Below are 17,071 nucleotides of genomic sequence, written 5' to 3'. Positions count from 1 at the left end.
TAGGCACATGCAGTGAGCATACCGTAACAATGCAACGTTTTTATTACCCCGAACGCCCAGGATGATACGACGACGGTGAGCGGTTTGAGCCTCGCTGTGCCTCAATTGTGCCTGGATTAGGCCACAAAATGTCAGAATGGCATCGTGGGAGGGAACGTGTTTGGTTGCCGAGGCGCCAATTATCGGCCCCTCCGGGGCGGAGGCGTGCGGGGCATGTCGATGCTCCCCTATCCAACGCAACTGATTGGTCCGTGGGAATATCTTCAGCAATGTAGCCCACCATCAGCTCTCCCACTCAGCTTCTTCGTATCTCAGCCGCGTACAGCCTTGTTCTGTACTAGACCGCTCTATATCTGTACATATATATGTGGGTGTTTCGGGATATATATTCTGGGTTTCCTTTTCTTACTTCTTGATTTAATATATCATCATTATCTCCCTTGCTGCGTCTCTTGCCTTCTGTTTTTGTATATACCGCAGATCCTATACATATCATATCCCCTTCTATCCAACTATCCGTCCTCCGCCTTTCCCCGCATTTACACACGTAATGGTCTCCATACCTGAAAAACACACGTCTATCCGCGGCGAAATTGAAGGCGCCTTTGGCCAGGTATCCGCCATTGTCAATGCTTCCCTTGGCCCTGTCAATGCCGCCTACCCTCACAGACCCTCGAACGAGCCTCTCAAAATTGATGGTTCGAAACGTGCCGACTTAGGGAAGGTAGAACCCGAGGATATCCAGGCTCTCCTCGAATCCTTTCACGACCAGGCACGTGGCGTCCAGGATGACAGCACTCTCCTCCTCGAGCGCCTCGTAACAGGCCTGTCGCGCCTACCCGAGGACTCGAAGACAGGAAAGCATCTCACAGACAACTTCGTGAACACTCTGTGGGATGCCCTGCCACACCCACCTCTTTCGTCACTAGGGGGCCAATATAAATACCGAGAGGCCGATGGCCGTAATAACAATATCAGCCACCCAAGTCTCGGACAGGCGGGCAGTCACTACGCTCGGTCTGTGAAGCCTGTGATCCTGCAAAATATCCAACTTCCGGACCCCGGGGATATCTTTGATGAGCTCATGGACCGTGGGGATGCGTTTGAAGAGCATCCGAACAAAATTAGCAGCGTTCTGTTCTACATGGCCGCCATTATCACTCACGACATATTTTGTACTAATAGCAAAGACAACACCATCTCTGATACGAGCTCCTATCTGGACCTCAGTCCATTGTACGGGAAAAATGGAGACGAACAGAAGCTGATTCGCACGTTCAAGGATGGAAAGCTGAAACCGGACTGCTTTTCTGAGAAAAGGACATTGGGCCTGCCACCGGGAGTCGGAGTCATGTTGATTATGTTCAACAGGTTCCATAATAAAACCGCGACAATGCTGGCATTGTGAGTATTTTGGTTGCATCGCTGTGATGAAGCTGACATAACTAGGATCAACGAGAATGGCCGATTTACAAAACCGAAGGACGATGACGCGAGCAAATGGGCAAAGTATGACGAGGACCTATTCCAGACGTCGAGGCTCATTACCTGCGGGTTGTATGTCAACATCATTGTGAAAGATTATGTGCGCACGATTTTGTCTTTGAATCGCACATCGTCGACATGGGCCCTGGATCCACGATCCGTCAGCACAAAGACTATGTTCAATGTTCCCGCTCCAGAGGGAGTGGGCAACAGCGTTTCCGCCGAGTTTAATCTCATTTACCGCTGGCACTCGGCCATCTCGGAGCGGGATGATAAATGGATCCAGGAGGAGTACGAAAGGATTTTCCCAGGAAAAAATCACAAGGACATGCCACTCCATGAACTCATGGGAGGGCTTGGAAAAGTCGTCGCTGGCCTGCCCGAAGACCCATTGGAGCGTCCATTTGGCGGGCTTACTCGCAACAAAGATGGAACGCTACCAGAAGAAGGCCTTGTGGAGATCCTTACTTCGTCGATTTTGGATGTCGCTGGCTCATTCGGAGCCAACAGAGTACCTACCATTATGAGAAGTATCGAAATCCTTGGGATAATGCAGGCCCGCCAGTGGAACCTGGCAAGCCTCAACGAGTTCCGCCTATTTTTCGGTTTGAAGGCACATGAGACATTCGAGGAAATCAACCCAGACCCTATAGTAGCCAAGAAACTCAAGAATCTGTACGACTCGCCCGACTTCGTTGAGCTCTATCCTGGCCTTACGGCCGAGAAAGCCAAGCCTCCTCAGGCACCTGGGTCCGGTCTTTGCGTCAACTACACCATCAGCCGGGCTATCCTATCTGATGCCGTCTCTCTTGTTCGCGGTGATCGCTTTTACACGACCGATTTCAATGGAAGAGCCTTGACAAACTGGGGGTTCACAGCCTGCAACTTTGATACGAAAGTTGACCAAGGCTGTGTCATGTACAAGCTGATCCTTGGTGCCTTCCCGGATGCCTTCAAAGGCAACTCCATCTACGCCCACTTTCCATTTGTCACGCCAGCCGAGAATCTTGTTATCCAAACAAATCTCGACACAGCCAAACTCTACGACTGGAATCCTCCGAAGGTGACCCCAGAGGTCGTTTCCATTGATAGCTATGATGCCGTAGTGAAGATACTGAATGATAAGACTAACTGGAAGGTTACTTGGGGAGACTCGATCGAGTTCCTCGTCTCCCAGCCCAATGAACGGTACGGCGACACTTACTGCCTCGCGGGTGACGATAACGCGAACGAGGAATCGCGAAAACTTGTCATGAAGGCCCTATATCCTAATGACTGGAAAAAGGAAGTCAAAGCCTTCTACCAAGACATCACCGAGAAGCTTCTCAAAAAATACACATACCAGATAGGCGGTGCGAACTGCGTCGACATTACGAGAGACGTGGGCAACTTGGCACATGCGCACTTCTCAGCGAGCCTGTTCTCGCTGCCGTTAAAGACAGAAGATAACCCTCGCGGTATCTACACGGAGCAAGAACTCAGTATGATCCTGTCTCTCCTCTTCTTCGCCATCTTCTATGACATCGACCCCAAGAAATCATTCCCGCTCAAGACGGCCGCCAAAATGCTCGCGAAATCTCTTGGGACCCTCGTCTTGCTCAACGTAGAGTCTGTGTCTCGATTTGGAAAGATAGCTGAGTTTGTTGAGAAGATACGGGCAAAGAGTCAACTTGAGGATTATGGCTTGCACACGATCCAACGGCTACTACAGAGCGGTCTCAGCACGAAGGAAGTTGTCTGGGGACAGCTCTTACCGACGGCGAGTAGCATGGTAGCGAACCAGAGCCAGCTGTTCTCCCAAGTTGTGGATTATTACCTCACAGAAGGCATCGAGCACTTGCCGAAGATGCAAGAGATTGCAGAGCACGAGACAGTTGAGAGTGAGGACCTGTTGTTGCACTAGTAAGTCACTGCACCTGAACGCCCCCTCACCGCATCTCCCAGCTAACAGACCCAGTTTCATGGAAGGCGCCCGCCTCCGCCACACCGCTGGTCTCTTCCGTGAGGCCGCGGTTGACATGACAGTCCAAGACCACGATCGCACCGTCCAGATTCCCAAGAACCACCGCATCCTTGCCAACATCGTGCGCGCCTCGCGTGACCCAGTCGCTTTCCCCGATCCACTTAAGGTAGATGTCACACGCCCACTGGACAGCTACATCCACTATGGCTATGGGCCCCATGAGTGCGCTGGCGTCGACGCGAGCAAGGTCGCAATGACGACAATGTTCAGGGCTATCCTGAGGCTGAAGGGTCTGAGGCTTGATCCAGCGAACCGGGAAGGGGTGAGGAAGGTGCCTGCTGAGCATGGCTACACTGTCTATTTGAAGCCAGATTGGAGTGATATCTGGCCTATCCCAACGAGTTTGAAGATTAGATGGGATGGACCTGCGTTGGTTTAATTTGCGAGCAGAGAAGGGGGATACTTAGGGGCTGGTTTACTGAGATTGGATATGCCGCTATATAAGTTTTCATGTTTTAAAAATTACGGGCTATCTATGCGAGCTGAGATGAGATGGAAAGGCACGATTTGGTAGTGGTTGATAGTCACGATACGATAGTTTTAGTTAGACTGTTTTGAATACAAGCAAGATTTGATTCCGTAAATCTAGTTTGCTTCGTGCATCGTATAATCGTTACAAATAGTATAGTACAATACATACAGGAATATGACCGTTATCCGTCCCTTTAACTCCGTTTCCTCCCAGGCCCGTCATTGAGAGTCGTACATCTACAAGAACAAACTGCCAACCTATATATACCCAGTCTCGTGATAAAATCCAACTTGGGATGAGAGCCGCATTAATCCCGACTACGGTTGCTCAGCCATCTCTTTAACACCACCTCTCTGACTGTATACCTGGCCAGCACTTCATCAACACGCATACCCTCCTCATCCACAGGTGGAGGAACATCAACATAAACCAGTACCAGTGTCTTCTTCACCTGGCCATTCACGCGATTCACACAATGCAGCCAATTCCACTTTTTGCTCTGCCTCTTTTCCACGTCTTTCGCAATCGCATCGTCGCTAGACCAGTAAGGATGACTGTATGTCGGTAGGATCAAGATCGCAAACTCAGCGTGTGAGAAGACAGGGCCGCGATTGTATAGCAAGTAATCGACACCGAATTTTGTGCCGCCGCGCACGCACCAGCCAAGACTGCGGAAGTGGTGGTAAACGACATATGAAATGATGAACAGATCATCTGGTCTGTTTTGGGGCGTGGCCGATACAGGGAAGGAAGAAGTTTGGCGGAAGAGCGACAGAAGGTCTTGAGGAGGGATTGGGAGGTTGCTCTGTGCGTTTTGGATCGACAGGACACCTAGGCCATATGAGAGAAAGAAGGCTTCTTCCATTGTGAGTTGGATGTGTTCCTGGTTGTGAAGTTCGACGAGTGTGTCGTCTGCTTCAGTGATTTTCGGTGGAGTTGGTGATCTAAGTTTGGAGAAGTCGGCGTTGATGGGATCCGATGGTAGGAATGTGGTTTGCTCAATAGTGGGCGAGAATCGAACACTCTTCTTGCGGTTCAGAGGTTTAGGCCGGTTTGAAGTCTCTTCAGTTGATACATCGCTATTTGTCGATGTAAAGGTCTCGGTTTCACCCGAAGTCTTCGCGGAACCCGGTTTGTAGAGTGGGCGGAGTAGCAGGTCAACTTCAGTGGCGGGAGGGGTTTGATATCCCGGTGATATCGCGTGCCCATTCGGAGTTGCTGTTTTATCCTGCGCCACTGTGGTCGCCGCCCGGTTGGCCACAATTGACGTTGGACCACTGCAAAGGTCTACGTCGCTTTGCGAGTTTGGCAGACGCACTAATTCTCCTGGGCCAACAGGTGGAACGAATGCCTTCTTGATCGATTGAGGTTTGTTATCATCGGCTGCTACGTTCGCTTGTTCAATTGCAGGGCTTGTAATGTTGGACAGGGCAGATGTCGGATCATTGACAAGGCGTACGTCGTATCGAGAGTTTGGTAGACGCAGCAGTTCTTCTGGACCAACAGGTGAAAGGAACGTCGTAGTGGTTGGTTCGTCCTTGCTGTTGTTGCTGTTGTCTCTGAGGGCCGCGTCTGACAGGATTCCGAGCTCCAGCTCCTCTCGCAGCTTCTGATCTATAGCCTCGCGGCCGATTCTTGCCCTCTCCCACTTGGCCTGCTGTCTCTCTGCACGCCTCTGTCTCGTCACTTCTTCGCTCGTCTTGGAGGCGTTGGCACCAACTCGGCGCTTCTCACGGTCAAGCCAACTGGGTTCACTCCGACTTAAGCTGCCTTTACCGAAGAACCCTTCCCGCCAAAGAGCATGGGCAGATCTTTCATCTGTGACATGGATAGAGCGAAGCTCCGGCGAGAATACCCCGTGATATAGAGCCTGAGGATGTGACGAGGGGGGACTGATAGTTTGTTGGAGCCATGTGTACAAGATTTGGACCAGGGAGATCGGATTATGTGGAACGAAGGTTGGGAGAGGGAAGGTTCGTAATGGCGTAGGGTGGGAATATAGCTTATTTATCTGTTGTGACCTGGTAGGCCCACGAGGTCTGCCATTACCGCCAGTTCCGTTCTTAGGAGAAGCTATATCCACGGTCGCATTTGACCCTGTGGAGGTTCCATTGACATTCATCTCAGGCTTGATTGGATCACCATTGACGACAACGTCGGGTTTGGAAGATGCTTCATTTATTAACTCTTTTGGTTTGAATTGTACGCCATTGACGGCTGTGACTACTTGGGTTGTGTCTTCCATGACGGAGACCTAGATCTTCATTGATACATCATCTGCCTGAGAGTTCTGGTCAGCATGTCTCTCTTTTCATCGTTGTTGTTGCGACCAAGTCAATGTGATATTCTTGCTCAGATACCGTTGTAGTCTTCTCAGAAGAGAATTGAGCCAACAGAGAAGAACGACAATCAAAGTTAAGTCGGTTTCTAGGCCACGGAATGTGTCATCACCGCAAGAAGAGGAGCTCCATGGAAGCTTCAAATGGGCATGTTTTGAAAGAGAACAAGACTTACGTATTACCACATTTCGTACAGCTTCTAAAGTGAAGCTATGGAAGGGGAAAGAGAAAGATGGAGAAAAGGTAGAGGGAATATTAGAGATTGTTGTTTTGAAGAAGTTGTGAGAGAGAGAGTAGAAGTGAAGAGAAGAAGTGAGGAATTTGTTTTTCGTCTAACACGGTCGAGTAGGGTAACTTGCTAAATCCCGCCCCACTCCACCACTTTCCACCCCGCCCCGCTCCGCTGCTTGCTGACCCGTAATCCTTCCCAAAAATTACTGACGAAGCCAACCGGAAGGCCGGCCACGACGCTGCTCTAAACTGAACGGGTAGCTCATCTGTACATCCTAAATTTGGGGATTCCGGACGGGAAAAAAACCATGAACCATATACAACAACCTTAGAAGTGAGAAGAGAAGAAGAAGAAGAAGAAGAGGCGAAGAAGAGACGGCGCTGCATGGCGAGCTTGGTGTATTCTACAGTGAACCCAGTCATTTCAGACGGAGACGGGACTATGCAGCATGAATCGACCTCTACATTTGTGATATGGATTGCTGGGGCGTGCGCGGCATGGTGCTCCTTTATCCTGCTCGTCCAGCTTATCGGCTTCACTCAACTGTGAGCCAGCTTCCCCCTTGAATGTCAGATTGATGTTCTAGAAAGCTTATTTTTTTATAGTTACCGCCGCTACTCCACAATCCCAACTCCAGCTGCATCCCTCGACCTCCCCGAAGATGAGATTCCTCACGTCACAATCCTTCGTCCTGTAAAAGGACTTGAGCCTCAGCTATACGAATGCTTGGCAGCTACGTTCAAGCAGACATATCCCCGAGATAAGCTGACGATATACCTGTGCGTCGCTTCACGTAGCGATCCAGCATACGCAACACTTCAGAGGCTCATCGCCGACTTCCCCGGGTTCGACGCGAAGGTCTTTGTCGAGGAAGATGACCCAAACCTCAGCGGGGATGCCGGGCAGGAGAACAACTTGGGCCCAAACCCAAAGATCAGAAACATGAGCCGCGGGTACAGGGAGGCCAAGGGCGATATTTTGTGGGTAATGGACTGCAACGTCTGGGTCGGAAAGGGTGTCACTGGGCGGATGGTAGACAAGCTTTGTGGATTTGCACCAGGGGGTCGGCGTCTTACGCCGTATAAACTTGTGCATCAACTACCGCTTGTCGTCGACAGTGTAGGCGCAAGCAAAGGCGAAGAGGCTCGCGGGCTTCTGACCGACGAAACCAACGAAGATGGCTCAGAAATCCTCCCCACGCGCAACGGCGGACTTTTCAGCTGGGGTGGGGGTCGCCTGGAAGAAATCTTCATGGCCGGCTCACATGCCAAATTCTACACAGCTATCAATACCGTGGCCGTTGCGCCTTGTATAGTAGGGAAGTCCAATATGTTCCGTCGGTCCCACCTCGACAGCCTTACCTCGGCCGCAACATCGCCCTATTCACCGGGTATCGACTTCTTTTCCAACAATATCTGCGAGGACCACCTTATAGGCGATCTTCTATGGCGCAACAATGTGCCTGGGCAAGCCAATGGCGAGAAGTGGAGGAATCACGGGCTGGTGTTTGGAGATGTTGCTATCCAGCCAATGGCGTCCACCAGCGTTGCGGACTACATCGCCAGGCGAGTACGATGGCTCAGGGTTAGGAAATGGACTGTCATCCTCGCAACTCTAGTAGAGCCGGGCGTTGAGAGTATCCTCTGTTCAGCATACGCTGCATTTGCCATGACTACCCTGCCACCGCTTCGGGAGGCCCTAGGACTGCCAAGTTCGTGGACAGCATTCTTCATCGTCTGGTTAATGTACATTACGGTCTGGATGGGCGTTGATCGGCTCACGTACAACAAGCTGCACTCTGTTGCATCGGTAGAACTGGACGAAGATACTCCAAGTTTTGCCCGGCCACCGCAAGGACCAAGAAGGCGTTTTGGTGAATGGCTTGCCGCATGGCTTGGGAGAGAGGTGCTTGCTTTACCCATCTGGGTCTTTGCTGTCCTGGGGGGGACCACGGTGAAATGGCGCAATAAGACCTTCTGGGTGGGCATGGACATGAAAGTGTATAAATATGATGGGGATGAGTCGAATGATGAGGCAGTGCCTGGGGGAGTCACAAGTAAGGCAAGGAGTGACTAAAATAGATGAGATTATTGACTACAAAGTCAAAACGATAGTAATGAGAGGTAAAATATGTTTAATGAAAAAGATGAAGTATTGTATTGCACTCCCTGGTCGATGTTTCGCTCTGTGCACGCTGGTCTGGTATTAATCACAATTATATACCAGAATACAAAAGGATACAATACGCGGCACGAGGTCGAACGGATCTTCACAACAACTAAGCTGAAATAGCCTAATACATCTCATTTCTACTATCAATATATACAACCCAAGTCTATCATCGTCGATCTATCTTTGCTCAAAGGCACCATCAGTAACGCGCTGGTTCAAGTTCACCTCTGCGGCGTTTCCCTGTGGAGTCAAAGGGTATGGCGTAGAAGGGAGGGACTCCAGGTATGTGCGGTGGTGTTCGTTGGCCTGTGAGTGATGGTTAGAACCCACTTCATTGGATTTTGAGATGAGAGTACGTACAAATGGCAGACCGCAGTATGTGCAGGTGCAGATTTCCGGCTTGTCGAGGTTGATGAAGACCCTGGGGTGACCCAGTGGTCCTCCACCGCCGTCGCATTCGACTGTCCTCTCGTGGATCCAGCGGACTGGTTGCTGGTGGATGAGCTCGATAGCTGCTGCCGGTGCAGGCTGCGGGGCGTTAGCATCTGAGTCTCACAATAAATCCCATCTAGACCCATCTCCCATTATATCACAAATTCGTAGCGCGCCACTCTCTACACCTTTTCATGCACCTCATGGGGTATTTGCTCACCTGCAACTCGACAATAGTCTGCTCAAATCTTGGCCCGGACATAGCGGCCTCCCTCGTCTTCTGGCTCCTCGACCAAGTAGTCGCCCTGTTGGGCTCTTGCATGGTCCTTAATTTCTGCGCATTTTCAACGTTCTCATGCACTAGCACATCATCCTCTTGCTGCTTCCCTTGAGGTAGTTCATTCGTCTTCGAAACGTTCGGCACGGATGCGTTCGACGATGCCCTGCTAGAGATTGACAAGGCGCGGAAAGAGCTGATTGGGGCCGACGCGCGCGCACGGCGTGCCAGGAGTAGCGCTGCACGTCTATTGGCGGTTGAGAGCATCTTGAGGTGGTGGTGAAAGGCAATTGAGCAAAGCGTTCTGGTGGATGAGGTGAAGTTGGGGACTTGAAGTTCGGAGATATCCGCTTACATAAGCACATTATCGGATCATCGCAAGGCTGGAAATTATTTTGACGAAGGGAAGAGGTCCCAGAACCCCAACTCTCGAAATAACGGATACAGAAGCAACTTCTTCATAAACTAAGTTCACAATCGTATCACATTGATTTTTTATCATTTGGAAATCACAGTTGAGCTACGATGTCGGGCTCACCAACCATGGCAGGCAAGCCGCCAAAAGCCATGTCCTCCCGTCTCTTGACGATGAAGTTTATGCAACGCGCCGCTGCTTCGTCCCCCCTCTCCTCGCCATCGACACCCGACCAACCCTCTGCCAAACGACAAAAGACCAGGCCTGATGATTCTCCCTTGGCTGGTTTCGACGTAAATGCCCTGGCCAACCAGAAGGCTATTGAGACTGCCCTTGCGAGCGAGGAGGCGAAACGTCAGATTGCGCTCGATAAACAGGCATCCGAAGCTGGCGATACACGATGGGTGTTAAATTTCGAACGAAATGGCTCGGAGACAGGGCCAGTACGGGGAAACTTGAAGATACAGCAGGCCAGTTTTTCTGCAATTGACAGAGACTCCGCGGCAACACCGAGGGTAATCTATCAGGCAGAGGAGACCTCGGATAATGCTATATTTGCAGGACGGAGGAGTTTTGGGAAGTTCAACCGGAAGTTAGAGGTACGAGGCATTTATTTATCCCATTTGGGAGATACTCCGAACCCGCTGTAAGCGCCGCTGCTAATGAACACCAGAAACTACAAGATCCAGAAGGAGACGACTCGTCGGATTCAGACTCGGATAATGATAGCGGGGAGCAAGAAGATGCCGAGGGTAGCAATAGTGACGACGACGACCCCACGAGCCAACTGATGAAGACTGCTCGAGACGAAGCGGCCAAAAAGCTGAAGGCTGAGCGGAAATCCAAACGAAAGGCAGAAAAGGCCGAACTACTCCGTCTGGCCGAGAAACGAAAGAAGAAGAACGTGAAACTGAACAACTTGACATCTATATCGGGGGGCACCAGCGGCGCATCAAAGGGGACCTGCTACAAGTGCGGGGAGACTGGGCATTTCCTGGCAGACTGCCCAAAGGGGAAGAAGAGGGGGCGGACAGACGACGACGGAGACCGCCCGAGGTCCTCAAACAAATCAAGGAAGTCTGGTTGATCAGATACCCAAAGTAGCTGCCGCCATTTTCAGCAACGGGCCGAGACATCTTCCCGCTTAAACATGGTTCGGCGGACCGGCTGCTGCCAGCAACATATATCCATGCTATATTATCACAGTGGCTGGCGATATTGAGAGCCCAATCAGTTGGCCCAATTGACGAAGGGCATGCATTGATTACCGAAAAGATTTCGATTGTCTGCCAGTTACGGTAAAATCACATGCGGTAATGTGGAGTCGTTGGGCGCTATACCTCGATACAGACACTATTGACACGGCCTGCAAGCCTCTTGTTCTGGGGGTGGCAGGAGGGAGATGAGACAGCGGAAGGGTGGCTTGGTTTGGCCGATTGCCGTGGGGTTTCAGTTTGGAAACGAAACAATTTCTACGCACACATGTAGATTGGCATTCAGGGCCGAGGGATGGGAAGGCGATACATGACAAACCCCCGACTATAAATACTAGGGTTGTCATGCAGGTTGTTCCTGGGGGGGTAAATTAGCACCTCTTTATCCGCATAATGATGCGCCTTTCTAGAAGGCCGTTTGCCTGACATCCGACCCAGCCGATGCAGTCTGGGCTGTCGTGGGTTAGGTATATCGCGCTGCCCCGGTTAATGGTAGCCTCCTTGGACGACATGCATCAATTTGCTATGTGGAATGCATATACTGCCTGGAAATCTGGTTATTGCGAGGCTGAATGAATTGTGACTATGCACACCGAAGCACATTAAAGTTGTATGGAAGTATGGGAGAACTTATTTCCATCCTGTAACAGAAGCCACTGAGCCACTCAATTGCCCAGAACATCAGTGAAAGGTCCTCTATACTCGGTAGGGCTTGCGAATGTGTACTCTGCTCTAACCGCATAGCTGGCCTTTCGTCGATCAATTTCGTATTACGTGTCCATGAGTTCTTTTTCTTGATACGAGGCTTGATATATGGCGCGGCGCTATAATAGATAATATCAGAGCTCTGATATATGCTTTGGGTGCCTTGAAAGCCACGGAGCAACCCCTGTCGCTCGTGCCTGACCAGAACTGATCGACATAAAAAAAAAAGAGGAAGAGTGAGAAGAACAAGATGAGAGACGGGCCGGAGGAAGAGTGTACTGCATGAGCCATCATTTATATATCTCACTTCGGACCGGGGGGGGGAGGGGGTGGTTGTCTGGACCTTCACCACGGCACCGTGCCGCGCGCTCCGAGATGCTAACCGCCAGATGCGAACACCAACCATAAGCAAGCTGCAGCTTCGTTGGCATGTCGTCTCACCTTCCCATATCTCATCCTAGCAAATAACAACGGCGGCATCACGGCAAGGAGTAAGACTGGCCTTCCTCTTGCGGCGGGCGGCAATATTTGATTGAATGGAACCAAGACAAGATGCAGGAACAGGCACAGGCACAGGCACAGGCATCGGCACAGACAGGCACAGGCAACCAGGGAGGGAAACTGTACATATATTACCTACATATCTCCATACATATATCTGTATACAACTCTCCATATCTGTATACCTGCATATATGCATATATATGCATGCATCCTTACCCACGGAGATATACTATGGAAATACCTGCATACTCACCATTGCCCGTATGGCGTCAAATGTATATACCTTGAACTCTTCACCGCACTACTGTACTACTGACTAACTACAGGAGTAAGCACCTATATGCGCTGGTCTATGTGCATCTCCATCCCTCCCCTCCCCTCCCCTTTCTCCATCTCCATAACCCTCTCCGTCTATCCATATCCATATCCTTCTATTTTCCCCTCTTCCTTGCCGAATATTCTCCTTTGACAACGTGCGAGACATAGGCCGAAAGGAGACAGGAGACGGAGATCAGGATAGGACACTGGAGACAGGAGGCCGGAGACAGGAGAACAAACAGGGAGGGCATTGACGCGCGAGATCTCTTACCGGGATATTCATATGAAATCATATGAAATCCGCAATCCTTTAGTGGACAGGTCTGTCATAACTTGACCCGGCACATGAGAGTCAGAAGACTGCTGCCCAGTGGAAGCTTACTGCCAACGCCAAAGCCAACGCCAACGCCAACACCAACACCAACGCCGGCACCAACACCGCCGCAATCGTGTCCCACCACTTTCCAGGCAACGGCGTCTATAAGACCCGCACGACGCGCCCTGTCAAACCCCTTCTCCCTGCAGCAAACCTCATCCTCTTCCACCTGCTCTTTGTCCTTTTTGTCGTCATTTCCTGCAAGCAGAGCAAGCTCTCATAGTCGCCATCGACATACTTTCGCTATTGCCCTGTCGTCGTGTCCCTCTGCACTCTCCATCCCATCATCTCCATCTCTCGTGTCGTTGCCGCCATCGTTGCCTCCGTTACCAAGCCGTCGTCGTCTCGCACAGACCTCGGTGCTGCTTCCAGCCTCGCCACCAGCTTCCCCAGCCTGCGCCAGCGCCAGTGTTCATAGTTCTCCGCTAACAGCCGCCCCGCCTCAACCTCACCTCGCCCACCCGGAGGTCCCCAAAACAAAATCCAGAGCTTACACGCTCTTTTCTAATAAAACATCATCTACGAACTTCCTCCCGGCCTTCACTTTATCACCGACCCTCCGACGCACAAACTCCACTGCAGCAGCAATGCCGACCCCCTCTCAGCCTCAGACGCCCACCACCCTGGACAGCCCACTTCGTGAGCACAGACAGAGGCCCGTGGAAAGGTTGACAGACAAGCTCGAAACCCCATCTCTCGACGATCGCCAGTATCGCGTCATAAAAATTGCCTCGAATCAGCTCGAGGTGCTGCTCGTTCACGATGCCGACACCGACAAGGCCAGTGCCGCCATGGATGTCAATGTAGGGAACTTCAGTGATCCCGAAGACACGCCGGGAATGGGGCATGCCGTCGAGCATTTATTATTCATGGGCACGAAAAAGGTCTGTACCCTCCCAGCTTCCCCATAAATATGTTCACAAGGTACCTGTGCTGATTGACTATAGTACCCCGTGGAAAACGCATACTCACAGTACCTCTCGGCACACTCTGGAAGCTCCAATGCCTACACTGCTGCCACATCCACGAATTATTACTTTGAAGTCGCCGCGAAGGCAGCTGAGTCCGCCGAAGAGACTGATCGGTCGCCATTATATGGAGCCCTGGATAGATTTGCGCAATTTTTTATCGAGCCACTCTTCCTCCCCTCCACCCTCGACCGAGAGCTTCGCGCTGTAGACTCCGAGAATAAGAAGAACTTGCAGAGCGACCAATGGCGGCTACACCAGCTCGACAAGTCACTTTCCAACCCAAAGCATCCATACTGCCATTTTTCCACAGGAAGCCTGGAGACTCTTAAGATCCAACCAGAAGCGAAAGGAATCGATGTCCGACAGGAGTTCATAAATTTCCATGACAAGCACTACTCCGCAAACCGGATGAAGCTGGTTATCTTGGGGAGAGAGCCATTGGATGTCCTAGAGGAATGGGCCGTAGACCTGTTCGCAGGTGTGAAGAACAAGGACCTTGAGCAGAACCGATGGGAGGACGAGCAGCCACTGGGCAAGGATGAGCTGTTGACTCAGATCTTCGCAAAGCCAGTAATGGACTCCAGACTCCTTGAGCTCACATTCCCATACTTGAACGAGGAAGACTTGTACGAGTCGCAACCCAGCCGATATATCAGCCACCTGATCGGCCACGAGGGCCCTGGAAGCATAATGTCGTACATCAAGGGCAAGGGATGGGCCAATGGCCTTAGCGCCGGTGGATACGCAGTGTGCCCAGGCTCGCTGGGTCTATTCAACTGCCAAATCAGACTCACCGAAGAGGGACTAAAGAACTACAAGGAGATTGTCAAGGTTTTCTTCCAGTACATCTCTCTGTTGAATGAGAGCCCGCCCCAGGAATGGATATTTGAGGAGCAGAAAGGCTTAGCCGAGGTTGATTTCAAGTTCAAGCAGAAGTCTCCTGCAAGCAAGTTCACTAGCAAGATTTCTGCCGTTATGCAGTTGCCATTGCCCAGAGAGTGGTTGCTCAGCGGACACAGCAGGCTGAGAAAGTTCGATCCAAAGGCGATTGAGGCTGGCCTTGCATATCTCCGACCAGACAACTTCAGGATGTCTGTGGTCAGCCAGACATTCCCGGGTGGCTGGGACAAGAAAGAGAAGTGGTACGAAACCGAATACAAGTACGAGAAGATTCCGCAGGAATTTATCGCAGAGATCAAGACTGCTGCATCCAGCACCAAAGCGAGCAGGCTGTCTCAACTCCACTTGCCACACAAGAACCAGTTTATTCCAACAAACCTGGATGTCGAGAAGAAGGAAGTCAAGGAGCCTACAAGAGCCCCGACATTAATCAGAAACGACGACATGGTCCGTGCCTGGTTCAAGAAGGATGACACTTTCTGGGTTCCAAAGGCCAACCTGTTCATCCAGTGCAAGAACCCCCTACCAAGTGCTACTGCTGAGAACACAATCAAGTCGAGGGTTTATGCCGAACTTGTCAGGGATGCCCTAGAGGAATACGCATATGATGCCGAGCTTGCCGGTCTCGATTACAGTGTCTCTAGCTACTCCGGTGGACTCGATATTCAGATATCGGGATACAATGACAAGCTGCCGGTTCTACTTGAGAAGGTTCTGTTGACGATGCGCGACCTTGAGGTCAAGCCGGATCGCTTTGCAATTGTCAAAGAAAGACTCCTCAGAGGCATGCGCAATTGGGATTACCAGCAACCTTACAACCAAGTGGGCGATTTCACGAGATGGCTCAATATCGAAAAGGGCTTCATCAGTGACCAATTGCTTACCGAATTGCCCCGTTTAGAGGCCGAGGATATCAGGCTTTACTTTCCTCAGCTTCTGCGCCAGGTTCACATCGAGACTCTTGTCCACGGTAACCTGTACAAGGAAGATGCCCTCAGGCTGACGAATATGGTGGAAACCACATTGAAGGCAAGGGCGCTTCCGCAGGCTCAGTGGCCAGTATTCCGATCGCTGGTCTTCCCTCCTGGCGCCAACTTTGTTTACCACAAGACCCTCAAGGACCCCGCCAACGTCAACCACTGCATCGAATACCTGCTTTACGTTGGCGACAAGGCTGATCGTGCCTTACGCGCCAAATGTCTGATGTTGGACCAGATAACCCACGAGCCAGCATTCGACCAGCTGCGAACAAAGGAGCAACTGGGATACGTAGTATTCAGCGGAGCTCGCACCACCTCTACGACAATCGGCTATCGCTTCATCGTCCAGAGTGAGCGCACCCCGGAATACCTCGAGGGCCGCATCGACTCTTTCCTCGCCAATTACCTGACAACACTGAAGAATATGTCTGACTCCGAATTCGAGGGCCACCAGCGTAGCTTGATCACCAAGCGTATGGAGAAGCTGAAGAATCTGGACCAAGAATCTAGCCGGCTGTGGACACATGTTGCCAGCGACTACTTCGATTTTGACCTTTGTAAGTTAACTGACATATATTCCATATCATCTCTAACACGGAGTAGCATACGAGGACGCAGCCCACGTCAAGGCCCTTACCAAGAAAGAAATGATCGAATTTTACGAGCACTACATTTCACCATCGTCGCCGTCCAGGGCCAAGCTTGCCGTGCACCTTCGTGCCCAAGCCACGAGCAAGAAGTCTTCCACTGCTGGCATTGAAAACGACGTCAAAGGACTGAAGCTCACATCCGAGGACAAGACAGCGCAGGAAGCCCCCGTGGAAGGAAACGGCACGAGGCCGTGGGCTATCGATGATGTGCGTGCATTCAAGTCCAAGCTTGGTGTTACACCTGGCCCACAGCCTGTTCGTGACCTGAGCGAATTTGAAGAGACGGACTCAAAGTTGTAAGATGGACGTAGAAAGAGGGGCAGGCAACGAAATACACTTCACGATGGATATGACGACACGGGCATGATGCATAAAGGGCATGATACCCGGCATGGTATGGAGCTTGGGAATGTGCATTTGCAAAGGCAGAGATAGATTATTGTCGGTTACTAAACCAGGTTTGGGGGTTTTGGGATGTCTTGCCGAAGGAGGCAGGCTGGTCTCGGGCGCGCAATCATTAGGGATGGGCAGCACGTATTTGTTTGTGAAGGGATTGATAGAAGTATGTAAAAGAAAGATAGAACCATTTATAGTGAATGGAAGCTT

General features: G+C 51.1%; 6 protein-coding genes across 6 annotated transcripts; 4 read left to right on the top strand and 2 right to left on the bottom strand.

Annotated features, from left to right (window-relative positions):
• Positions 1-550: 550 nt before the first annotated feature.
• VE01_05273 (uncharacterized protein) lies at positions 551-3,887 on the top strand (the record flags this gene model as incomplete). Its single annotated transcript, XM_018274738.1, has 3 exons — positions 551-1,404; positions 1,450-3,387; positions 3,443-3,887. 3 exons carry the CDS (start codon positions 551-553, stop codon positions 3,885-3,887), a joined length of 3,237 nt encoding a protein of 1,078 aa, XP_018130375.1.
• A 184-nt stretch (positions 3,888-4,071) lies between these two features.
• On the bottom strand, positions 4,072-6,618 carry SEN2 (tRNA splicing endonuclease subunit sen2). Its single transcript, XM_018274737.2, has 2 exons — positions 6,495-6,618; positions 4,072-6,261 (listed from the first exon to the last, which is right to left on the bottom strand). The coding sequence occupies exon 2, from the start codon at positions 6,223-6,225 to the stop codon at positions 4,288-4,290; it is 1,938 nt and encodes a 645-aa protein (XP_018130376.1). The 5' UTR covers positions 6,226-6,261; positions 6,495-6,618; the 3' UTR covers positions 4,072-4,287.
• Positions 6,619-6,741: 123 nt separating this feature from the next.
• On the top strand, positions 6,742-8,834 carry VE01_05271 (uncharacterized protein). The gene is made up of 2 exons (XM_018274736.2): positions 6,742-7,096; positions 7,157-8,834. The coding sequence occupies exons 1-2, from the start codon at positions 6,936-6,938 to the stop codon at positions 8,625-8,627; spliced, it is 1,632 nt and encodes a 543-aa protein (XP_018130373.1). The 5' UTR covers positions 6,742-6,935; the 3' UTR covers positions 8,628-8,834.
• Positions 8,835-8,844: 10 nt separating this feature from the next.
• VE01_05270 (uncharacterized protein) lies at positions 8,845-9,725 on the bottom strand. Its single transcript, XM_018274735.2, has 3 exons — positions 9,376-9,725; positions 9,084-9,251; positions 8,845-9,029 (listed from the first exon to the last, which is right to left on the bottom strand). The coding sequence occupies exons 1-3, from the start codon at positions 9,697-9,699 to the stop codon at positions 8,901-8,903; spliced, it is 621 nt and encodes a 206-aa protein (XP_018130374.1). The 5' UTR covers positions 9,700-9,725; the 3' UTR covers positions 8,845-8,900.
• Positions 9,726-9,975: 250 nt separating this feature from the next.
• VE01_05269 (uncharacterized protein) lies at positions 9,976-10,934 on the top strand (the record flags this gene model as incomplete). The annotated part of the gene is made up of 2 exons (XM_018274734.1): positions 9,976-10,446; positions 10,521-10,934. The coding sequence occupies 2 exons, from the start codon at positions 9,976-9,978 to the stop codon at positions 10,932-10,934; spliced, it is 885 nt and encodes a 294-aa protein (XP_018130310.1).
• Positions 10,935-12,510: 1,576 nt separating this feature from the next.
• Positions 12,511-17,046, top strand: IDE1 (Insulinase (Peptidase M16)). Its single transcript, XM_018274733.2, has 3 exons — positions 12,511-13,848; positions 13,912-16,372; positions 16,419-17,046. Exons 1-3 carry the CDS (start codon positions 12,934-12,936, stop codon positions 16,763-16,765), a joined length of 3,723 nt encoding a protein of 1,240 aa, XP_018130289.2. The 5' UTR covers positions 12,511-12,933; the 3' UTR covers positions 16,766-17,046.
• Positions 17,047-17,071: the final 25 nt, after the last annotated feature.

The sequence above is a fragment of the Pseudogymnoascus verrucosus genome, assembly GCF_001662655.1.
Source record: "Pseudogymnoascus verrucosus strain UAMH 10579 unplaced genomic scaffold scaffold_22, whole genome shotgun sequence".
Lineage (NCBI taxonomy): Eukaryota > Fungi > Ascomycota > Leotiomycetes > Thelebolales > Thelebolaceae > Pseudogymnoascus > Pseudogymnoascus verrucosus.
This window is presented reverse-complemented; position numbering and strand designations above follow the sequence as displayed.